Raw genomic sequence first — 25,905 nt, forward strand, 5'->3', positions numbered from 1 at the left:
AAATCACAGGTGTCCTGCTTGTTACCACGGTATTCCTCTGCCATAAGTGAGGGCAATCAATAAAATTGAGGTGCCGTCCTCTTCCAAAAAAAAAAATGCATTAAGAGCTGACAAAAAATAGTGTGCCACTCCATTTTAGCTATATATCATGATATAGGTATATTAATTTAACAGCTTACTCCAGTTATTCCTAGTTTTAATACTAAAACCTGATGATAGCAGACCACAATCCTGGGTTTGAAATCCATATTTGTTGTAATGGGGTTGGGTTGTCACCTTGAAGAAAAACTAGTTGCTTAGAAAATGTGTTTTTTTGGAAAGAAGATGATCTCTTATGAAGTGATCAACATGTATCATAAAGAAGTGGATGATGGAGCTAAGAAGTCCATCGATCCACTGTCACTTGCTTTCGTTTTTTGTATTCTAGTAGTTAGTGGATGGAGCTAAGAAGAAGAACAACCACATATAGTGCTAGTAACCAACTCTTTCTTTATATTAAATCAAGTACATTGTTATGCTCAGAAAATAATAATGACAATAATGAAAAATAGAATTTGGACAATGCTAGTTGTTAGCATTAATCCTGAAACATGATCCGATACAAATAATCAAATACAATCTGCCTACCGCCTTTGGAAATTAAACACCTTGATCGAAAACGCAAAGATAAATGCAAAGAGCACGGCAGTCCCAGCAACCACAACTGCCACAACTCCCAGAAAATCATGCTTGAATCCAAAATACCTTTTCACGTATTCTTCCACGGTTTCACCAGGAATTTCACTGTCCTCAAGTACATCCTTAATATCTCCAAATTGCGAAACCACCAGTCCATACAATGTCCAGGCAACAGGGCATGCCCAGTAGTACCATCTCCACCAAATGGGAATCCTCTGTTGTTGACCAAGTAGATAAATGAAAGGAAAGGAAAGGAAAAAAGAGAGTTAGCAAATGTTATGAATACCTGTCTGTACAATTAAAAACCTGCACATCTAAAGTGGCAAATACTTACAGTTCGAGGGACTATGAATCCTGAAAACAGGTTCCAGATACCATAAAACGCAGAGGATACGATGGAAGCAATATGGTGGTTTGGTGTAAAAGCCACACTCATCATGCCGTAAAAGGTGAAGTACAGCAATGTGAAAAACATGAAAAATAGGTACCAAAAGAATTTGGCTGCAGTCCATTCAAATCCAATCATTGCGTAAACTATAATGCCATATACTGCAGATTGCATGAAAACGTATGGGATCTCAATCGCAACCTGATACAATAAATGAAAATTGCATTAACATACCCAGCTATTGAACTATATATATATATATTGAGTGTGCAATATGTGAACCTAGTTACCTGTCCAAATGCATATGGCAAAGCAGAATACATTCCAGCAGCTCTTTCTCTGTAGAAGACTGTTCGTTCAATAGCCACAACAGGTTGCACAGACGAAGAATTTTGGACGCCAAGGAAGAGAACAGCAGCATACATGGAACCCATGGCATTAGATAAATCTTGCATCCTCTTCCTGCAATAGAAAATTTAAGGAATAATTAAAATGTAGCCGTAAACCATGAAAGTCTATATACATATACATATGCATACATACACACATTTCTGAGTTTTCTGGTAGTTACTTACGTCTTGGAGCCAAGGTCCCAGAACATTGTCCCAAATGTCAAGGCTATGAATACCGTGAAGAGAAATCTGACGGCAGTATATGGTGGGTTGCGCCAATAGGACCAGCGTTGTTTCCATAGGCAAGCCATGCACTGAGTCCAAAATGACTGCGAAAATTGTGTCGGGAAATAGAGATCCTTTGAACCAGGAGCAGGTTTGCTCAACTCATTAATCAATGCTTTGTTCCTCCTGATGCACATGCCAATCGGGAGTGGAAATTTCAGCCAAAAAAAATTGAAGTTCTTAATATTGACATGGATCTATAAGTACATCGTCAAGATTGTATATTTTCTTTTTTTCCAATCAGTCATTTAACATGAACATACCTGTATAGTTCTGAGTTTTTATACACATCAGTAAAATCTACACCCAAAGCAATTTCTTCCCCTTGACTTGTAACTTCCAACATCCAAGTTGCTGGATTATAACCATCTGCAATTTTTTTGACTCCTTTGATGCTCTAGAAGACAGGAAAATGTATAGGTATTAGGAAATTTTCAACATAGAAAATGATTTATTGATGTTTGGAAGTCAGTATTTCTGATTTCTATAGCAACCAACCTCAAAATACTCGATAAGATGGCAAGAGTGGTGACCCAATGGGCCAACATATATCTCTTGTCCTCCACGCTTCATTAGGAAAAGCTGCAATACATGTTTTATATGTCATGTTCAAATCTACAAGAGAACCAACAAATTCTCACCTGGTATGTAGATAATTAAGAGTTCTCACCTCATCAAAAGCTTCAAATATGTCAATGCTTGGCTGATGGATTGTGCACACAACCGTTCTTCCAGTGTCCACTGTGTTCCTAACTGTTCTCATGACAATTGCGGCAGCTCTTGCATCTAGACCTGAAGTTGGTTCATCCATGAATATTATGGAGGGGTTTGCCACAAGCTCGACAGCAATAGTGAGCCTCTTGCGCTGCTCGGTAGAGAGACCATTTACACCAGGCAACCCAACAAGTGCATTCCTCAATGGGTTCAGCTCCACAAGCTCCATGACTTCCTCAATGAACATCTGCAAAAATTAGATAGAATCATGAATCAAGATTTCTGGTAGTGGTATTCAAACTCATCATGGCAATTCAACCATCTTTCATCATCATATCACGCTCGAGTATTGAGAACAAGCTTTGTAAACTCAATCTGAAGAACGACAAATTACAGCTTATAAGTGGATTTATTGAGATTATTTTTCATGGCCCAGGGTTGCAAAAACCCAAAAGCATTAATCACAGTTGGGCTCCTTGTAATTGCTTAAATAGCCCAGATAACCCAGGTACAGCCTAATGCGGGACTCAATATTTGACAATACCATGCAGTTTTGTAATCAAAGTACACACACACATTGCAGTGTATAAAATTCATTGCAGTTTTGTTGTCATAATCCGCTGCCATGCCTAGAGAAGACAAGCTCAGATTTGAAAACATTCAAGTAAGCTAAACATAAGCAAGAATTTCCAGACTCCAGGTGTGAGCACAAGCCAGATTGCCAATTCACTAGGAGAAATAGGAACATAAAAGTGAGAGAGTTGTCTTTTAAATACCGACCTTTCTTGTTTCGGAATCAACAGCAGAGGATAAGCGGAGCCATGCTGAATAGACCAAGGACTCGTACACGGTAACATGAGGAGAATGAATGTCATTTTGCTCACAGTACCCAGAAATTCGAGCAAACGTTTCTTGCTTCTTTGGGTAACCCGAAATTGTGATGTTCCCCTCTATATATCCACCAGTTTTCCTACCAGCCAGCACATCCATCAGTGTTGTTTTACCAGCACCACTAACACCCATCAAAGCTGTGAGAACACCGGGCCTGAAAGCGCCGCTTACACCCTTTAGAAGCACCAGTTTATCCTCAAGGACACCCTGCTCCTTCATTTCCTGCAAGTTCAATTGAAAAAATTCAGGTCAGAAGTTTACGGGCAATCCTTATTTTGAAAATCAATACAGAAAAATTCATCTCGTCGAGAATCTATCGTTTAAGTTACCTGTGGCATGTCAACAGAATATATAATCTCATCAAAAGTGATGGAATGTTGTTCAAATGGAAGGACCATTCCTCTCTTCCCATTACGACTGGCCTCAATTGCTGATGAGGTACTTCCCCTCTGACTTGAGCTGTTTTCTCTCTGTGTTAACTGTATGCCCCCCCCTGTCCTCTTGCCCTCTTCATTGCTTTCCGGTTCGTCTGATTTTGTAGACTGTGACTTCCCAAATGCTGCACAAAATTTCCATTATTCTTAACAAATCTGATTTGTTTAGAATGATTAAAGTGAAAAAAGGAGGAGATACCCACGGTTAAGATAAGAGAGAGCGATGATGAAACCAATGTTGAAAAGGAAGATGAATCCAACACTTGCACCTACACCAATCCAATACCAATAGGCGTGGGTGAAGAACCCACGACTCTTCAGCACTGTAACTCCCAGTGGTTCGGTTGTGTTTGGGAGAACCTTTATTGTTAAATATAATCATGCATTAGCTTTTTAATAAGAGGCAGACATCATAAAGTTTCAAAAGTATAGTTCGAGAATTACTTTTTTCCAATTGTTTCCCAGGAACTCGTTAACTACTATTGCATTTTGCCCATACATCAAAGGTGATATCCAGTAACCCCATATCCACCATTTCTTTATATCCTCTGTAGAAGCAAGCAAACAGAGCAAAGGAGCCTTATTTAATGTATATTGTAGTTAATAGGGAAAGAAAAATTAGTAAACCAATTTCTCAGTTAAATGTGTTGTTACCTCTGGCGAGGATAAAGCCACCCAAGGCAAAAAGCAAGAGCAATGCAAATGACCCAAAGGTATTAGCAACAATCATGTTCCTCCCCATTGCTGCAATGAATCGGAATAATGCAGAGGCCATTTGGTTTACAAGTACTAGTAGCAGGTATTGCTTAAACAACCTGTAATATGGACATTGGCAAAATATTAGGAAGCACACACGGCTAAAACATTGGCTAAATGTGCAGCAAATTCATTGTAAGTACCTTCCGACATTCGGATCAAATCCAATGACATAGTAGGTCATGAATACCCAAACAGCAACTTCTAAAAATGTTATCGGGATTTTGAGGATCCATTGAGGAATAGCATACACCCATGAGGGATAGAAGAGGAGGTCCCTTTGCTTGTAAAAGACAGGAAGCTTTATAATGGTCATAGACAACTCTGCCATTCCATTAAACATAATCATAATCACAGTGAAGAACAAAGCACCGGTGTAAATTCCTCCATCGGTTGCATCATCACGTGGCATTTTCGTCCGTAGGAAAAGTGTCATTGCAATCAGTCCCATAATGAAAAGCTAAAAGCAGAGAAGAAAACCTAGTCAAGATCCTGTTTGTAGAAAATAAAAGCAACAGGAAAAAAAAAAAAAAACACAAACTTTAAACTTACTTGTGTTAACTTGAAGACATAAACAAACGAATTTCTTTTCATCAGCAAGTACTCTCTTGAAAAGGAAGCTTTTAATAGCTCCTTCTTACTAACGCCGTACTTTTTGGTGGTCAATGCAGCTGGGTGACTTTTTGTCTTGTCATATGGAGTTGAAAGTTCATCTCCTATTCTTCTTCCCACATGGAATGATTGGAATGCCTCGGCAAATTCCTGGGTCGTGACAAAACTGTAAGGCTCATCTTTGCGTGCCCAATACTGCTCTTGATCTTTCCTTGACGTCACCTATGACCAGTTGATCATAAAGAAAATAATAAGCGTGAGACTCCAGATTTAAGGCTCATCTCCTTATCTACATGTCAATGCTATTCTACCATCACCGCACTTTTTGGCTTGCCAAAATATTTGCATGACCATTATTAGTATGAATGAGGCCAACGAAGTCTAGATTTACACTAACCTCTTGCAGAAAGTCAGCCACACCTTTCCTGTCAGGACATTTAAAGCCCATGGATTCAAAAAACTCGAGAACGTTTTCACGGGGTCCCTGGTACACAATGTAGCCATCTGAGAGGAGAATGATATCATCGAAAAGATTGTATGTCTCTGGTGCAGGCTGCAGGAGAGAAATGACTGCTGTTCCATCGAGAATATGAACATATTGCCTGAGCGAATTCACAATTTGGAAAGTTGTCGAGCTGTCCAATCCTGTAGATATTTCGTCCATAAACAATGCCTTTGCTGGTCCAACCATCATTTCCCCTACAATTTGGGTTACATAGATTATCAGATAGGAAACTCGTATCAGGAAAAGTGAGTTTTGTTTTCCATGTAACTCATGTACCTGTTGTGACACGCTTTCTTTGTCCTCCAGAAATACCCCTCAACATTTCATCTCCAACCATGGTATCCGCACACACTTCTAAACCCAAAACCTGTGAGTTCAGGGTGAAGCAAATTAAAAAATCTGAAGGATATGATGCAAATGCTTCCAAAATCCTAATGGTCATCCACTTGCAGAACTCTATTGGAAATAAGAAAATTACCTTCAATATATAATCTGTCACCACATCAGCCTCTTGGCCTTCAGTTGTTGCTGCCTAATATATCAGAAGCCAAAAAACAGAAGAAAGCCATCATCACTAACTGTAAAACTATATAATGTTTAAAAAATACCAAGATTAATGACTCTATTCAATCCAAATTCGACCGTAATTCTTGCTCATAATATGAACCATGCTAAAGATTATAGTTGCAAGCATTGTTACTCTTAATAGTACTGGAATCTTAATTGTCTTCTGAGGTCCAGAACAAGTTAAAAACTAGTTACATAAAAATCCCACACCCTAAGTTAAATGATATTGACCTCCCAATGATAATAATTACAGGCCAATAATTTCTGTCTCACCTTCATGTAGATATCAACATCTTGATCAGGTTTGATATTTGCCTCTTTTTCTCTTCTAGACAACTCTGCTAGCATATCTGCACATTTTAAAAATATTAGTCATTCTTTTGTTTACAGATTACTCGTCGGAAAAGTTTAATTGAAGGAAAGGAGAAAATGGAAAAAGTGATGCCAAAAAGTAATAATCTAACCATAGCGTGATCCGATCCCTTGGCACCTTGCTGAGAAGGCCAAGGTTTCCCTTACAGTCATTTCTCCAATATGGAGATCAAATTGACTGATATAGGCTGCAGTTCTTTGAGGCACGAACTCATTCATGTCATGGCCATTATAAGTCACCCTCCCAGAGAACTGAAATTAGAAGTTACAGTTTCCGAATTAGACATGATATTAAAAATCCAAAATAGAGAATAATAGATTTAATTATCATTATTATTATATTAATTTAAAAAAAAAAATTCGAATCTATATTATTCAAATATTGATTAGAATAAAATGACAATAGTTTACAAATAATAGAGAAAAGAAAGGATTGAATCTGAAATGAATTTATATTCACCTTCAGATCTGGGTCAAGCTTTCCAGCCAAAGCCAATAACAGTGTTGTCTTCCCGGAACTTGGAGGACCCAATAGCAAAGTCATTCTGTCAAATAGATACGCACAACATAAAACGTGGTTCCCAGAAGTTCATTCCAATTATCAGAAACTCATGATTATAGATAAGCCTGTTCTCTCACCTCCTAGGCTTGATCACTCCACTAGCATCTTTAAGGATAGACAAATGTTTCTTTTGATTTGATAAAATATGGGCAAAATTCAAAAATCCCTGCGAAGTGTAAATTCGAGAACAAATTGACAAAAACACTCGATAGGAATAAAACTTTTTTAACTTAGATTACGGTATATATGATGAAAATATATAGTTACCTCTACGATACTGATACTGAAGTTAAAGAATGAAGGCAAAGCTCTGCTTCCTACATAAACTTCTGCATCGATATTAACGTTCTCAAATCGGACTTCGATTGTTGGAAGATCGATCCCAACTCTGAGAAATTCCAAGAAACGAAGAAATTATTTTAAATGATATACGAAAAAATAAGTACATATATTCAAGAAAACAAGTTAATTCCAGTTGGCTTCCAAGAAAACTTGGGAAAAAGAAATTGGCAGAGCTCTTACCTATCTATCCGATTCCTGACCTTCAACAAAAACTTTTCATTATCCTCTTCGGCCAATTTCACCAACCTCTCGAGCAATTTCTTCCTTTCTTCAAATCCAAGATTCTGTATATTAACTTCACTGGCCTCGCCTTTCGAAGTAGTTAGTATACCTTTTCTTAGGCGATCAAACGTTGGAAGTTTTTCGAGGGCAGCCCATTTAAGAGCTTCTTCGTCATCTTCTTCTCGTGAAGACTTCGAGAAAACATCCACAGCATTATTCCTCCATGCCGACGAACCGCGTAATCGTAAACTACCTCGTAAACTACCACTGGCCTTGTAGATATCACCAGAGGCGTCCATTATTAGACCCCCAACAAAAGATTAATGCAGTTGCTAAAGCAGCCAAAACCCAGAAATATTTGTATTTTTTTTCAGAAATTTACTATGTGTACGATTTGTAATCCTCGTGGACAGAAGTACCAAAGAACGATGCTGCAACAACTGCAAAAACCCACCAAAACCCAGAAGTGTTATGTCTTTCTTTCTATAGGGTTGGTTCAGCTCTGTGTTCTCTCGTTCTAGCAATGTCGAAAATGAGGAAAGATCATGACACCTATATACATAGGACTAGGGATGGTGGCAAATATAAGGGCGGCTAAAATCGTTCCTTTTTGTGTAAGAGAACTGACGCGGAAAATAAAAATTAAATGCAACAAAAAATAAAATAAAAAAAGGTTGAAAAAGTTGTTCGTCATTGGCTCCTCTGCTCCCTCCCGTCTTTTGAACGGAACCCAAGACGCCGGCTGCTGTTAGACCAACATTTCCACTTGAATAAAAAATTGTATAAAACGCGGTTGATGTTAATTTATTATTGGATATTAAATAAAATATTATTAACCAAATTGTCTATATTTTTTTGTAGAATCAGATCATGCGTTTACCATTTTAGTGACCCACATTTGCCCATCCATGCTTCAATTATTTTTCAATACGTCGGTTGGTGAATAGAGACAGACAATATATATATATATATATATATATAAATACTTAAAACGAGTTAAATTTATAAACCCATAACATAGTCAAGTCAAGTCATTTAATTTATAATTTTTTTTTAAATCTAATTATTGAAAAAATAAACAAAATACGCACGTTCTAGATTTCGGGTCATAAATGACGAGTAATGTCGTATGACTTTGACAAAAATCCAAACAGTACGTATGTGAAAAGAATCAACCGTTTCAATTATCTTGAATGATTATATATATATGGATGCAGGGGGGATCGGATTTTCCATATCCATTGTACGTCACATTATTTATGAAGGAATCATATGATATCGGCAGTAATTCAGAAAAACAGAAAACATAAATAAAAGAGATGAAACATGATATCAGCAGTGACCAAAGGCAATTAAAAAAAAAAATTACTACTGAGAAAAATATATAAATAAATAAGGAGAAAAAGTTGCATAAGTTGGTTGTCTGATGATGATGATGGGGCTTCTAGAAAGAGAGAAGAAATAATAGTAGTTGAATTAATGTGGTCAACAAACTCATGCTTTCAACGGCGGACAGCCCATGAATTGTGGGGAGCGGGCGTTCTAATTAAACTCTGTGCTTTCCTTCTCGCCTCTAGGATTTCTCTTGATTTGTTGGACTTTTATGCTTCTAGAAGGACGGTATTAAATTTCGGGGACTTGCTAGGTCGAAGCACAGTTTACCAACCCTCATATATTTTTTTTATTAAAAATATAAAAAAAAAATTAGAAAAAAAATAAGATGTTTTATCTCACAAAAATTATTTTTATCTTTAATTTATATTATTTCATTAAACGAATATTTTATATTTTATATTTAATATTAATATACAATTTGATATACAAAATCATTTACAATAAGACTTATCCTAAATTTCGTTCACGTAAATTCCATAACCATATTACAGCTAATCAAATGTATCTTTCTTTTCTCTTTTGTTTCTCCTTTTTCGTGAAATTTTCAAGAACTTGGGTGTGTAAATTTGTGATTGCCACGAATATTGTCTTAGCTGTACTTAAGTCTATTTGGTGTGCAAAAAGGTGATTCCCAAGAGGTGGCCTTCAAAAAAAAAGCTTATTATTGAGCTACATGTCTGAGTGTCAATATGTGACACGATCCGTTGACTTAATATGAATATAAAATAATAAAAATAAATTTAAATTTAATCTTAACAAGTTCGGATCAAAACGAATTTACTTATTAATACATGATTGCTTAATAGGTTGATATGGGTTGATAACAAACTAACCTGTTTTGATATATTATAACTCATTATGATCCGTTAAGAAAATTAAAATTACAATTATACTCTTATACCTAAAAGTAAAATTGTTAAGATTTTAATTTTGATATTTTGATTACTTGCAGTTAGTTTTATACTTTTTATAAATATTGAAATTTTAACATTTATATAAAATTATGCTAAACTCGATCAGGTCAAACGAGTTAATTTCAAGTCTATTTAACTCATTTACATAAACTAATTAAAATGGGTCAGTTCAAGCCGTGTTAACCATTTCGTAGTATTCACTAATGGGTCATGTCGTGTCAATCCTTTATGTTAATGAGTCGTGTTAAGATTTGAGATTTTGACACGATAAACGTAATGGGTCGTGTTCGAGTTGACCCATATAATATAATATATATATATATATATATATATATTGACATGATGCAAACACGACTCGTTAACACGATTTGACGTGCATGGTTATAAACATTGGGTGTGGTGGGGATAGGGTATGAAAATGGAGGAGATCTGGGTCTGAGAAATGGACCCGTCGGAGATTCATGTAAGGCATGAATCGAAATAATTGGATTCAAACAAGTTGCCGTGAACAATCCCCAATTAAGGAAACAAATCGAAATAATACCTAGACTAATGGCGTACTATTCGTTGCATATTTCAATTAATTCATTTATTATTTTCCTTTATATTATATTATTGTGTGGTTAACAAGAAAAAGATTTTCAAATGGATAGAATTTTATCATATAAAATTAATTGTATTCACTAGGACAAATGTTTTATTACGCTAAATATTTTGTTAGATAAATGTTATCTTTTTTAAAATTGGGGCGGGGGGGGGGGGGGGGGTGTTGGAGGTAGGGTCCCGCTGCCGCGCCATGTATCTGGCCCCCTAACGGGGAGGGCCCAACTCCGCGCCGCATTTCTCCCACCCCACACATATATATTTTATTTTATAAATATTTATTATTTTATGTATTAAATATAACTTTTAGTTAATATTTTGTGTAAGTTATAGTGTAGTAAGGTGATCTTTTTATAGATTATTAAGGCAATACAAGAGTATCACACTGTTTAAGTGTGAAACTTGTATTGTGAAAATAATCTATAAAAGGGGCACTCCATTACATTACAACTTACACAAAATATATACGAGCAAATTTAAAAACTACATATTTTTTAAATTATAGTCATATTTACAAATTTAAATTTACAATTTAGGTTTAAAAATGTGTTTTTGATAACTTTTAAACGCATAAATAATTTTTGAATCTAGTGGACTGTAATCCGTTATTAAAGTGGGCAGAGGGCAGAGATAAAACCCCACCCATGACCCATGCAAGGCGGGGGCAAGGAGGGGGCTATCCCGTACCTTATGTTACGGGTAGCACCCCTAGTTGGAGGGGGAGACTAGAGATGGCTTCTTTACCAATAAGTGATCATAGTAGCACCCAACCCACTAGAGAGCCAGATAGGAGGGGTCTAGACGGCGAGAACCATAGGCGCTCCCTGCAAATCGAACTTGAGTCATAGCCTGATCCTAGCCCCACAAAGGCATCAATGATCCATGAGCCAATGGGTCACAAATAATCCTAAGCACTTCCCATTGCAAGATTCGACCCCAAGACGTAGTGCCCACTATTAGGCTACGTTTGGCTTCCAAACTCAGCTGAGCTCAGCTGAGTTCGGTTTAACTTTAAACTTGGTGTAACATCCAAACACCTAACTCTCAAATTACTAAACTCATCTCAACGCAAAACCTTTTTACACGTGGAACCCACAACTTTTTTCAACTTAAAACATCTTTACACGTGGGTCCTACGGCCTTTTTCAATTTCTCATAAAAAAATATTAAACTCATTTTATCATCCAAACACACTTTAAACTCAGTTTAGATGGGCCTCACATAACTCTCTCCATTACTCAACTCACTACTATTAATAAAGAACTTAACTCAACTGAATTTAGCTCAACATTCAAACACAACTTTAAACTCATGAACCACTGAGTCACCACCTTCAATGGTAGATAAATGTCATCTTGGTAGCAAGCAAGTCATTTTTTACCAAAATGACTTTTTTATAACATAAATTTGGTCAATTAAAAGCTTTTTTATTATAGTTAATCTAATAATTGTAAACGAGTTTCTCTATACAAAGAACCTTTGGCTGGAATAGTCAAGTAAATTATTCTCTCAAAACATTATCTTACTGTGTTAGAATTTGGAAGCTTGCATGGCTCCTCTCAAACTAACCATCACCTCATTTTCTTCTCAAACTATACAAGAGTCTTTGGCATAGATATGGGTTACCTTGGTTTTTAAAGAAATCTAAAAAAACTAATTATATTTTTATACATTTATACTATATACAATCCACATTACATAATTTGATTTGAAATATAAATTTTAAAATTTAAATCTTGTAAATCAAGTTATAACATATGAATAGTTTGTGGTGTAAAGAATTTCATACGATCAACTCAAAATTTTTAAGGCTTGTTTGGAAATAGATCTCATCCAAAAATTCTCATATCATCTCATCTCCTTTTCAAACATAATTCAAATACAAATATTTTTTAAATTAATCATTACAACTTTTCAAAATTTCAAATAATTCAAATACAGACATTTTTTATTTTTAAATAAAAAATAAAAAATAATTCAACTTTTTCAAATCTTCAAATAAAAATTATATTATAAAATTATATTCTAACAATATTTTATTTTATAATATTATTTATTTAACTATTTTTTTATTATTTTTTAAAAATATTCGATTTAAACTATCTTATTATTATTCATAAAATTATTATCTTATCCCACTTCGTAAACGAGCTCTTTGTTCAGATTTGATTGAGAAATGATTGACATATGAATAGTTGTCACGTATGATGTTTGAAGCTTATAAATAGAAAAGTTCTAATGAGATATTGTCCTAGCTAGCAGCCTAGCACATTATCCACCCGTGATAATTAGTAGTATAGGAGAATATATACTTTTATCCACCCGAGATAATCTGATCTGATGCGATGCCTTAACCGTGCCTCTTCTGTCGTTGTCAACATTTCTTTTTGAAGTGAAGACGCGGTCCACTTGGCAAGTCAATCTATTCCAAGGGACATCAACTTCAATGTCACAGTAACAATAATGTACAATATCACAAAAAAAAAAAAAGATCAATCTTATCCGGAATAGGATTAAAAATTAATGAAAGTAGTTTGGACGAAATTAGAAATTGACCGGAACCATGAAAAATGTTGCAGTAATAATTATAGACACTCGATATTTTTCTTAATATTTTACATAATTATATTTACATGAAGTTTATGAGTGTAAAAATTTCATAAAATGTAATTTCTTTTTTTATATATATTTTAGACTCTATAAATTAGTTTTCCCTTCCAAATTAAATTTTCTGATTTTGTCCCCCATACAGAATTGTAATGTTTCGTATGCCCTATAATCGTGTCAGTAATCACTCTGAAAAACAGGCCTGCACAATGTTCGTAGCATGGAGTCGTTTCTCAATCTTTCTTTGTGCATGGTATGTATATTTGTATATATATTGGACGGTTTATGCGTGTATATATAATTGGTTTGATTTTACTCATCATCCTTATATTACATAATATATAATTTTTTTTTATTTTTCTTCTTATTAAATCTATAATGTATGGATGATAAATAAAAGAATTAAATTAGTTTATGAAAAATAAAAAAATTTAAAATAAATGTAATGTGTAATGTATGAAGATGATGAATAATAAAACTCATAGTTGATATGGTGTTCTTACTTTCTTAGCTTGACACGGTAAATCTTGTCAACCACGCAATAATATAAAAGAAATGAAAATATGTTATTAATAATAGAATAATGTTATATATAGTTTTAAGAAGTGTAAACTTCATGCACTCTCTTCAAAAAAAGATAAGGTCCACTATTAAAAAAAATAATTTTTTATGTAAATCTCAAATTTATTTATTTTTTCAAAGAGAGTGCACAGAATTTGTACACTTTAAAATTATAAAAATAATTTATCTTAATAATATCTCTCATCAGGTATGTTATTATTTGCTATATTTTATTATTTGGCTCATTGGGATCCTCAACATTCTCAGTCCTCATAAAGTGTTGCCATACATATAATCTATCCCGTCTTCTTGTGATAGGAGGGCGAGCTTGAGAACTAGTTGTTGAGAGAGAGTTATTCAAAGTTGGAGGCTGAGTGTAATCCAAATGAATCACATTGGGCATTCATTCAGACTCAGATGAAGGCATGGCAGCACTAGGTTCCATAGGATTCAACTGCAATTTGAGATTAAAAAAAAAATTATATATATTGCTTGAGTAAGTTCAAAAAAAAAAAAGAAAGAAAGAAAGGGAAATTATATTGCTTGAGTAAGTTAAAAATTAATGTTAACCATAGAAAGATTATACACATCACTCCGGATAAAAATGAACAAAAATTCCAACTACAGACAACTTGTTGGATCTCGAATGGAAATAAACATGAGTCGTATTGACTGACATCTACACAAGAATTTCCAACACTATCAAATTACATAAACTTCGGAATTACCATACGAGAACCAATAGAACCATAGTTAGCATCAATGTTGAAGAATGCAGAGTAAAGGACATTGTTAGATTTCTCATGGTAAAAGTACTATTTCGAATAATTGTCGGATTGTTCAAATAAAATGGCTATGAAGATTAACTGGCGATTAACTAAGTTAACAAATATTAAGATATAGCTAATTATAAAAACAAGTGAGCTAGAAAAAAGTGTTGCATATCATAAACTCAAAATAACAAAGATACATTAGAGATGATAAATCAAAAGAAAACAATTGTGCAATATATATAGATCCTTGGCAAGAAGTTTAACCTAAGTACACTTTGAGTAATTCAAGGAAAAATTGTCCAAATCCGATGGCCGGAAAAGTTGTTTGTACACATGGTTTGAACCTCAAACATATAGGGAGCATACTACCAAAACCAAGACTCTTACCACTTGAAGCAACTCTAGGAGTTAATTTTTATTTTATAGTTTTCTCAGACATACTTTTGATTTTATCATGTCACTATAGAAAAAATCAAATAAATCTCGTTTGTTTTTACAGTAGAACTCAACTGCTCTACTCCAATGCCGAATTAAGACTTCACAATTCCGCATTTGGATCTTAAAGTTTATGCAAGAGGATATTATAGAAGAGAGCCTATATTATAATAATTTTATGCAATAGGATATTAAAACAGTGAAGAAAACAAGTGAACTTTGAATAAGAAACCATTAGATAATTCGTATATGTTTCATAAGGGGCCATATTAGAGAGAACAAGTAAAACGAAAATAAATCGCACAACAAATACTAAACTCAAATTGACAAATATTAGTCAAAAGACAACTTTTACTTTCTGGTAATTTTTCAGGCAAACTTTTAATTTTATTATTTTCACCTATTTGGAACGATGGGAGACTTGCCAAGAGATACTTTGAAGGATCAGATTCTTTGAGTAGATATTTCTATGTTGGTGTACTGTGCAATTTCAATGTATTATTGTTGCAAAAACAAAATAAAAAAGAAACTTTTTCGCCTGGACATCGTCTGTATACTCTTTTGATTGTAAACCTTTTCTGGTAAATATAGATTTTTCTTGCCATGACTATTTTTCTTGATAAAAATGTACAAAATTTATAATTGCCATGACTATTTTTCTTGGGAAAAAAAAAGGAATGCAAGCATTTTTCCTAAACATGGTCATGGGTAAAACAATTATCCACTACTGAATTTCATGGAAAATTCACTCATTTCTCATGATTGGAGGGTAGGTCTAGTACTATTTGTCACAAAATTTTGTATGTTTTCTCCGTCATTAATGTCGTGGAGAAAAATATTTTTTTGTCATAAATTAAACTTTTAGTAGAAAAAGAGACTTACTTTACCAGTTAAATGCTACCTAGCTGCCACGGACCAATTTGGTGAGAACAAACTTTTTGTCACGAAGTATATATTTTTTTCTGACCATAGTTCCTCTTGGCAAAAAGTAGTATGTGTTGTAGTATCTGTTCTAAACGTCTCGTTTATTTTCATAACTCATCTCAATTCATCTTATCTCATCTTATCATTACAATTTTATCAAATTTTCACATAAAATAAAATAAACAAATCAACTTTTTCAACTCTCAAAATAAAAATAGTATTAAAAAAATATATTCTTATAATATTTATTTAACTTTTAACTTTCATCTCAATTCAATTAAAACAAACGAGTCTCAATGTACAGTGCCACCATTATTTATTTTGTATTACATCAACCTCAACTAAATGCAGTCAGAGTTTCCTAGGTATGCTCATAACAGTATTCTAACAATTTTAATGATTATGTCAGCTACCTTTACTCTCTGTTTGTCAGCTACCTTTACTCTCTGTTTAGATTTCTAGATTGTTGTATCTATTCGGATGTTATAGATAGCTTTCATCAGAAAAATTATTCAACATTCAAAATATCACTGACACTAGAAGTCAAGATATTAAAGTTTTAATGAAAAACCAAGTTCAAGAAACTCCGCGAATTAATTGAATGGCTCACAATGCTTTCGATATTGTTGAAAACTTTCTCATTTCAAGTATTCCACCTAATGTCCACAGATTTGTACAAAACCTCCATCCAAATAAACAACACATAAATTTGCATTTGCGTTTGAGATCTAGTAGTAGATGGCAAATAAAAATCTTATATACACCCTTCCATATTCCTTTGTTTTCTACTTTCTGAAGTCCATTAAAGTTCTGGGAAATCCTCGTTTTCCAAGTATCCAATCACAAAAACAAAAAACAAAAAACAAAAAAAATCATCTTGTTTCTTATTCATTAAGGTTGCAGAAATTAAGAAATGCCGAAACCCAAACCCAAACCCAACCTAACCCTAACAGTTCAAATAATCCTTACCTGAGAAAGTGAAGATGCGACTGAGAGTGAAGACGTGGCTGAGAGATCGGCTGAGTCTGAAGTTGCGAGATTCGAGATTGAGTCTGAGAGATTGAGAGAGCCACGGAGTTGGGGCACAGGGATATAGAGAGAGAATGAGTGAGATGCGAGAGAGGGTAAGACAGAGAGTCTGAGATGCGAGAGAGGAGACCGTCGGGCATCGAGCGAGAGAGAGTAGAGCTGGAGTGGCGAAGCCTGGAGACTCGAAGACGACGAAAAGGATAGAAATGAAATTATACATATACCAAAAACGATGCCGTTTCCGGCTTTAAAATGGGTATTGGGTATTACCCGACCATTAACAAAAATGGGTGTGGGTTAAGCCGATTCCGATTTTACACACCAACGGGTCGGGTTTCGGGTCTGGTCGAGTGAATAATGACTGAGTCGGGTAGGAGTTTATTTATTCAATCATAAGCATAGGCAATAATTAGGACAACATAATTTCATAACAGCATATTTTCCAAGCATCATCGCGTCCACATAGCTTAACAGCTTCACCATCAAGACCTAGATCATCATAATTTCCACGTGAATATATATGCCAAGAATTAACTTAATGCCACTCCCTTGTGTGATAAAAGTATTCTCATTGGATTAGTTAAAGTTAAAGTACATTTTTTATAAATGTAAAATAAATTTAATTTTTAGCAATTTCATTCACATAAGTCTCCACATTGGAATAATTATTTTTTCATTATATGACAATAAAATAAAATAATTAATGAATAATTAATAATTTCAAAAATATTTTATTTTTTTAATTATGAATTTATTATATTTTATCATATTTTACTATTTATAATATTATATATTAATTAGTAATCATATTCGAATTATATTTTTTCAATTGTCATTTAAAAAGGGAGAGAAAAATAATTGATATAAAAAGGAGAGAGAAATAATTAATATAAAATGTATTTGATGAATAAATAATTCATTTCAAATTTAGAAATAATTTTAGAAAAGACTGTAGCTAAATTCTAATTATTTGAAATTTAACTATTTCAATGTGATCATATTTTATGATTTAATAACTAAATTTTCAATAGATTTAACTTTTAACTAATCCAATAAGAATATTCTGAGAGGAGAGGAATTAAAATCCTCATCCTCCTCCTCTCTGATCTGCTTCTCCCATAGGATTCAATTCATTTTTTTTTCTTTTCTAAGGTTGCGTTTGGATGTTAAAGTGAGTTGAGTTGAGTTGAGATGATAAAATATTGTTAGAATATTATTTTTGAATATTATTATTATTTTAGGATTTGAAAAAGTTGAATTATTTATTATATTTTGTGTTAGAAATTGAAAAAGTTGTAATGCTGAGTTGAAATGAATTGAGAAGTGTTTAGTAACCAAACGTACCTAAAAGCAAAGTGATGATGAAGTACCATCTTGACCTACGGTGCCTAGCTAGCTAGATCATCATCTTCAATTTGAATGTGGACATCTGATCAAGAAATAAAAAAAGAGTGACTCTACAGCCACCGCTCTCGCTGAGAGGCTGCCTCCGCTAGTTTTAGGATTTTTTTTTTTTCATATATGTATTTTTTAATATTTTTTAATATTTTTTTTAAAAAATTCACAATATTATTAAAAAAATACATACTTAATCATTAAATAATAAAAAATAAAAAATTGAGACCGAGAGCTACCGGCGGTAGCCCAACGGTACATATATCATTTTCGATCTTTTTGTTACCTTGAGGAAGAAGCTAACGGTGTAAAGACTGCTTATTTTCAAATGAAAAACTTTAATGATCAGCTACTATTTATCATCCTCCTATATTTTTATATTTTATGAAAAACAATCGTATTATACGAGAAATATAAAAAAGTTATAAATATTGAATGTGAAGTGAAGTGATTTGCAGAAAAACTCTTTTCAAATGGTGTGCCATAAATATTAGGACAGTGCTTGCGCGTCCGTTAGTGTAAATTTTTTTATTTATTTCTTAAATATTTTTAATAATTAAAAATATATATAGTCAATTTTTTAACCATTAAAACAATATTCAAATGACTAATGTTACGTACAGTCTCTATTTAAAGATTATATTACAAGTTTAGTTAATTTTATTTTTAAATTTTTATAAAATTATAATAATATCCTTATTAAAATGATACTTTTTTCTATTTAACGAAGAGCTTGCATATGCCGTGTTTCCAATAACTGCAATGTTGGCATGCATTATATTGCTAGCTCTTACATACACAATGTTGAATCTAGATTTAAAGGAATTATCTGTTGTTCGACCCACTTGCTTTTGCATTTTTAGATTTGAGTATTTCACTCTAATTGTGGAGTATTGCAGGGACCATAAAATTCAATAGATCATATCGGTTGATTTTATTTTCAAGACTTTATTTTTTAATGACTTCAAGGAACTTAATTTGAGGAGTTGTTCGGGATCTCTAATCCCCAATCTTCCATCACTATGTTAATAATATTGACATTGTGTTAAATAAAAAACCAAAGAAAAAAATATTGATTATTATAATTTAGAAAAATAATACTTAGTCCTTCAAATTTATCGCTTAAAATTACTATTTGAATAGGAAAACTCTAAATAGAGTCTGTTCATGCAAGCGTCTCATAGTCGTGGATTTTTAATGAAACGGTTTGTTTAATTTAATTTGAGATGCTGAAACCGAGCGGTCAAGTTATGAAACACAAGGCGGAATTAGAAGCAAGAAATACATGTTTTAACTCACATATGCCAAAGACAAGACTTGATAATCTCTAATTTTCATTCTTTTATTTTGCTTTCTCGCATTACTGTTAATAAGAAGAAAATAAATGATGCATTTACAGTTTTTCAAAAACCAAAAATACCCACTACCATGGAAATCCCATTTGAAGGAAAAAAATTACGGTTGAAGATGATTCCATTTACAGTTCCCCAAAAATAAAAGAAACCTACTACCGTGGAAATCTTATAGGAAGGAAAAAAAAAATGATGAAAAAAATCCACTACCATGAAAATCCAATTTCACAAATCAACATAAAAAATGAGAAGAACTCGGAAAAATAGGAAAAAAAATACCTCTTCGATCTAACAGAGAAACTCATTTCTTCCTCTGTTTTTGCAACGAAGTCTGGGAGAAAATGCTCTGGACGAAGGCTTGGGATGAAGGCTCTGTGCGTGTTCTTCTTCAATTTTTTGTTTGAAAAAAAATGTGCTTGATGGGTTTCTTTTCTTTCGTTTTTTGTTTTTGTCTTTTTAACTTTGACGTGGCAATCGACTGCACCCAGACTCGTACAAACGATTGTATGTAAAAGAACTCTTTTTTATCAAAAAGAGGAAAATTCTATGGCAGTCGATTTTGTGTACCCTTTGGTGCACGAATCCACCTGGCGTGTACGGTAAAACTCAAACTGAATGCTTATGTCGAAGAGAAAATGGCGTTTTCGGGTGCTGGGCGGGATTTGAAACTTAAGAGCTTAAATTCCAAAATGCACCCAGTTTTTCTCCATGAATCAAGAATAATTACCATCAAAATACTAGACCAAAAAATTATGAGAAAAATGAGGGTATTTTGCATCAGATTCATCACAAATTGAAACGAAAAAAAAAAATTCTGCTAGTTGTGGAGAGGATCTGGGAAACTGGGTTTTGTTCTCCTCGAATCAGTTGTCATTTCTACCAATGAAATACTTTCAAACCAGATCCTCCTTACTACTCTTCTTAACCATTCTACCGCCATGGCTGCTAACCTTCATGACCTTGGCTATTCCACTCCTAGAAGCTAGAAAATAAACATTACCTGGAGAGATCGAAGACCCGCATGCATATGTAAAAGCTATAAAAAAATAGCCTTTACTTCAACTCCACAGCTCAAAACCAAGCTCTACTTTATTAAAAGAAATCACCCTAGCTTGCTTGCTGCAATTTTGGCAGGTTCTCTCTCTCTGGGTACAGGTTCTTTCCTCCCGTCTTTTCCACACTTTTTTTTTTAAACAACTGTAGACTTCTGCCACGTCAGCAGCAGAGTACGCATTTCGTCCACAAAGTCGCTTGTACGCAGCATTGTTGATGAATTAATCAGTGGAAGGCATTTTAGTTCATTTGACTCCCAGGCTTTCAAAATTTAGTTTACGTTGAAAGCTCAGCGATACAGTTTTACACTGCAAGGTATTAGATGACAATACCTTGAGGAACAGTGAACAAAGGTTCAATTCAGAACCTACCCTCAAATTTTCAATGTCATTTATCCTGATCCGAAAAGCAGCTAAGTATTTGTTAAGAAAGAAAAGGAGACTTGTTTGAATAACTCAAAAAATGTATATTCTGTATTGTGCTTTACACAAATTATATAGATGTACAATGAAACTAAGTAAGGAAATTTACAAATAAGGAAAACATTCTTGTGTAACGTATGCCTAGAAATGCGTAATCCCTAATTTGGTGTAATCCCTAATTTGGTGCAAGATATGATTCTGTCAATACTCCCCCTCAAGTTGGCGCATGGAGATTCGTAATACCCAATTTGCGTGAGAAATGATGGAATAGATCATGGCCTAAAGCTGTGATGAAGACATCTGCAATTTGCTCATGTGAAGAAGTGTGAACTGCTTTGAGGAGACCGGATCGAATTTTATCACGAGTGATGTGGCAATCGATCTCAATGTGTTTAGTACGTTCGTGGAACATTGCATTGTGGGCAATGTGAAGAGCTGATTGATTGTCATAGTAGAGGTTGAATGGCTCGGGATGAGGGATGCCGAGATCAGTGAGAAGTTGCTTTAGCCAGGTGAGCTCACAGGTGGTGACAGTCATGGCGCGGTATTCAGCTTCAGCGGAAGAACGAGCAACGGTAGTCTGTTTTTTTGTACGCCACGAGATTAGACTGGTACCGAGCTAGATGAAGTAACATGTGGTGGAACGACGTGTGGTGGGGCAGTTGGCCCAATCAGAATCAATATAAGCTGTGACTTGTGTGGTGCTGGAGGAAGAGAAAAAAATGTCTTGGCCGGGACTCCCTTTGAGATAACGAAGAACACACGTAGCCGCAGTCATATGAGGAACACGAGGGGCATGCATGAACTGACTGAGAATGTTGACGGCATAAACAATGTCAAGTCGAGTGATGGTCAAGTAAATGAGACGACCAACCAGACGACGATAAATGCTAGGATCAGGAAGAAGAGAGCCATCTTCAGTGGAAAGCTTCAAATGTTGTTCCATTGGGAAAGAGGCAGTTCGGGCACCAAGTTGACCACTATCAGAAAGTATATCAAGAGTGTATTTTTGCTGATTCAAAAAAATACCTGCAGAAGAACGTGCAACTTCTAGGCCAAGAAAGAACTTGAGAGAGCCAAGATCCTTGGTTTTGAAGTGAGTGGAGAGGAGGTTCTTGAAAAAATCAATTTGGGAAATAGCATTGCCAACAATTAAGATGTCATCGCCATACACAAGAATAATAGTGATGCTGGTGTGGGTGACAAGGGTGAATAATGAGTGATCGGCCTGAGATTGACAAAAACCTGCATCAAGAAGCACAGTGGTTAGTTTGAAAAAACAGTTGCTGGAGGCTTGTTTGAGACCATATAAGGACTTTCTGAGTCGACAAACACAGGTCTCCCCCTGAGTGCAAAAACCAGGTGGTGGGTTCATGTAGACTTTTTCATCAAGATCGCAGTGCAAAAAAGCATTGTTGACGTCGAGTTTATGAATGATCCAATTTTTTGTAGCAGCGATTGCCAATAAGTAGCGGACGGTGGTCATTTTGGCAACCAGAGCAAAAGTCTCATGATAGTCAAGACCTTCAACTTGAGTGTAGCCATTGGCAACCAGTCGAGCTTTATACCTTTCAATGGATCCATCGGCTTTGAGTTTGGTTTTGAAAACCCATTTACATCCAATGGGTTTCTTACCAAGTGGAAGATGCTCAAGAGTCCAAGTGGAGTTATCTTGTAGTGCCTGTAGTTCAGCGGACATCGCCTCGCGCCAATGAGGACGGCGAATAGCATCAGAATAACATGAGGGTTCAATACAAGAGATAAGAGCATTTAAATAAGTAATATGAGAGGGAGAAAAAGGGGAATACGAAAGAAAGGCAGATAAAGGATGAGCAGTACCAGAAGCCGTGGAAGCAGATGAAAATGCCGTGGGCTCTGTATGTAAGGTGGGACATATGTAGTCATTGAGATAGGTAGGCCGTGTAGTGTGGCGGCGAGGACGAGATACAGGTGAAGGAGAGGGTGGAGATTGAGGAGGATTAAGAGGTGTTTGGGAAGTAGGGAGAATGAGTTCAGGGACGGGAAGAGGAATGATGGGAGATGGGAAAGGAGAAAAGGAGATGTCTGGAATATCTTGAAAAGGGAATTGTTAGTCATGGAAGGTAACGTCACGAGAATAGAAAATGGACTAAGTATCAAGATTGTATAGTTTGTATGCTTTGTGGGTGCTGGGGTAGCCGAGAAAGACACATTTAGTAGCACAAAGAGAGAATTTATCACGGTGAGCACGAAGAGTTTGTGCATAACAAAGACATCCAAACACACGAAGGTGGTCGTAGTTGGGTGTTTTGTTGAAGAGAACTTCAAAGGGTGATTTATTTTGAAGAGTGCGACTGGGAGTGCGATTAATGAGATATGCAGCAGTGAGAACACAATCACCCCAAAAAGGAAGGGGTAAGTGTGCTTGAAAACGGAGACTGCGGGCAACATTAAGAAGGTGCCGGTGTTTACACTCCGCAACACCATTTTGTTGAGGAGTTTCAACACAGGAACGTTCATGAATAATGCCATGATCACGAAGATATGATTGAAATTGATGAGAAAGAAATTCTTAACCATTATCGGTTCTAATAATTTTAACGGTGGTGTTAAATTGATTTTTGACAAGGGAGAAAAAATGTGTTAAATGGGTGTAAGCTTCGGATTTAAAATGCATTAAATATAGCTAAGTTGTGCGAGAAAAATCATCAACAATTGTAAGAAAATAATGGGCTCCACGTAAGGAAGAAGTATGATATCCACCCCAAATATCACAAAAAATCCGATTAAAAATAGAAACGCTTTTATTAGCAAATTTTGGAAAGGGTAATCTTGTGTGCTTTGAACGAGCACAAACATCACAATCAGAGAGAATACAAGAGGAATCTAACACATTAGGGATAGTAAAACTGGAGGGATGACCTAGATGTTGATGCCATAAAGTCTTATTAGCAGTGGATTGAGCAGCGAAAACCATAGGGGGTTCAGGACGGTACACATAAAGCCCATTGCATAATTCACCCGCTTCAATCAGCTTCATCGACTGTGGGTCCTGAAATAAGCATTTATTAGAAGAGAATGTAATAATGCAAGAATTTTGAAGGGCAATTTGGGGAACAGATAATAAATTGAAGGTTAAAAGAGGAACAAAGTAAACTTGAGTTAAAGTAAGAGATGGAGAAAGGATACAAGTGTCAAGACCTTTGACTGGGATATCCTGACCCGTGGGAAGCCGAATGGAATGGAGAGTGGCTAAGGGATGGAGATCGGTGAAAGCTTCCTTGTGGTGGCAGATATGGTGGCTGGCGCCACTGTCTACCACCCAATGGAGGTGCCAATTGAAGGGAAAAGAAAGTTGAGGAGAAGAAATGTTACCAATGAAGTTGACTATGGAGGGCGCGAGTGGAGACGGGGATGGCACGAGCAAGTCGAGGAGCTTCTGGTATAACTCCGGTGACAAACCAGGTACCGGACTCGAGGTCGATGGAGCAACGGCAAGTTGGTTGATGCTTGATGGAGGCTGACCGAGAACAGAGGGCTGGGTCTTGGATCTCGGGTTACGACCAGGAGGATAACCCACTAGGGTCCAACATCGGTCTCGGGTATGTCCTTCTTTACCGTAGGCCGTGCACTTGAAAGGGGTTTTTGGGCTCCCACTAGCTCGGACTTCCATGGCCATGGTGTCCGATGAAGGGGGCCGAATGTTGAGCAGCCTTTGTTGCTCTTCCTGAAATAAAATGGAGAATACTTTGCTTATGGGTGGAAGGGGATCCATGGCTAAGATTTGAGTGCGGAGGGAGGCGAAAGAATCTTTGAGACCGAGGAGGAACTGGAACACTCGTTCATCTTCGGCTTGCTGTTGGAAGGCTTGGAGGTTAGTGCTCTGTTGGAGATGACTAAGTTCATCCCAGATTTGTTTGATTTGGTTGTAGTAATCATGGACTGAATTGGTTGTTTGGTTGAGGGAAGAAAGGGCCCGTTTAAGTTGATAAATTCGGGCATTATTTCCATGACAAAAAGGGGATGAAAGATCAACCCAAACATCACGTGGGTCGGTATGGTATTCAAGAGAATTGGCAAGAGAGGGACTGATAGAATTAAGGATCCAAGTAAGGACCATGTCCTTTGTTTGGTTCCATTGGGTGTATTCGGGAGTGTTAGGGGCAGGGGGTTTGAGAGTGTCATCGACAAAGCTAAGCTTGTTTTTGGCATTGAGAGCTCGTGTCATGGCTTTTTGCCATTTGGGGTAGTTGTCGCCGGTTAGAAGGCCATTGACAAGCGTTAAGCTTTGGGAATCTGAGGGGTGAAGAAGGTAAGGGGAAGGGAGGGTTGGGTTGGAGGATTCAGTCATGACTTTGCAAGACCTCAACCTAGCCTGATACCATGTTGAGAAAGAAAAGGAGACGTGTTTGAATAACTCAAAAAAAGTATATTTTGTATTGTGCTTTACACAAATTATATAGATGTACAATGAAACTAAGTAAGGAAATTTACAAATAAGGAAAACATTCTTGTGTAACGTATGCCTAGAAATGAGTAATCCTTGATCTGGTGTAATCCCTGATTTGGTGCAAGATATGATTCGGTCAATAGTATTCCCTCCTCACTCTACCAAGTACACACTTGAAAACTTACCAGTGTTAGGTTCAAGATGTTTTGTGTGCAACTAAGTTCTTGTGGTCTATTTTATTTTTCCTTCCAAGGATTACATTATTTTGAATTTGAAGGGCCACTCCATGATCC

General features: G+C 35.5%; 1 protein-coding gene across 2 annotated transcripts; it reads right to left on the minus strand.

Annotated features, from left to right (window-relative positions):
- Window positions 1-515: 515 nt before the first annotated feature.
- On the minus strand, window positions 516-8,473 carry LOC121247793 (pleiotropic drug resistance protein 1-like). Of its 2 annotated transcripts, XM_041146243.1 has the most exons (23): window positions 7,679-8,472; window positions 7,424-7,544; window positions 7,234-7,322; window positions 7,055-7,139; window positions 6,687-6,846; window positions 6,496-6,572; window positions 6,134-6,187; window positions 5,932-6,022; window positions 5,548-5,849; window positions 5,091-5,372; window positions 4,682-4,998; window positions 4,437-4,597; window positions 4,227-4,330; window positions 3,986-4,142; window positions 3,678-3,907; window positions 3,238-3,570; window positions 2,414-2,704; window positions 2,242-2,325; window positions 2,007-2,140; window positions 1,642-1,869; window positions 1,357-1,528; window positions 1,013-1,267; window positions 516-893 (listed from the first exon to the last, which is right to left on the minus strand). In XM_041146243.1, exons 1-23 carry the CDS (start codon window positions 8,017-8,019, stop codon window positions 624-626), a joined length of 4,338 nt encoding a protein of 1,445 aa, XP_041002177.1. In that variant the 5' UTR covers window positions 8,020-8,472; the 3' UTR covers window positions 516-623. The 2 variants fall into 2 exon arrangements, with proteins under 2 accessions (XP_041002177.1, XP_041002176.1); XM_041146242.1 differs by having other exon boundaries at window positions 5,932-6,187; window positions 7,679-8,473.
- Window positions 8,474-25,905: the final 17,432 nt, after the last annotated feature.

The sequence above is a fragment of the Juglans microcarpa x Juglans regia genome, chromosome 1S (assembly GCF_004785595.1).
Source record: "Juglans microcarpa x Juglans regia isolate MS1-56 chromosome 1S, Jm3101_v1.0, whole genome shotgun sequence".
In the NCBI taxonomy this organism is placed as follows: Eukaryota; Viridiplantae; Streptophyta; class Magnoliopsida; order Fagales; family Juglandaceae; genus Juglans; species Juglans microcarpa x Juglans regia.

Coding starts and splice junctions, on each gene's coding strand:
- LOC121247793 (XM_041146242.1), bottom strand. CDS start 8,019: ATGGACGCCTCTGGTGATATCTACAAGGCCAGTGGTAGTTTACGAGGT. Junction 4,598..4,681: donor TTTGATCCGAATGTCGGAAG/GTACTTACAATG, acceptor TCCATATTACAG/GTTGTTTAAGCAATACCTGC. Junction 3,571..3,677: donor ATTCTGTTGACATGCCACAG/GTAACTTAAACG, acceptor TTGAACTTGCAG/GAAATGAAGGAGCAGGGTGT.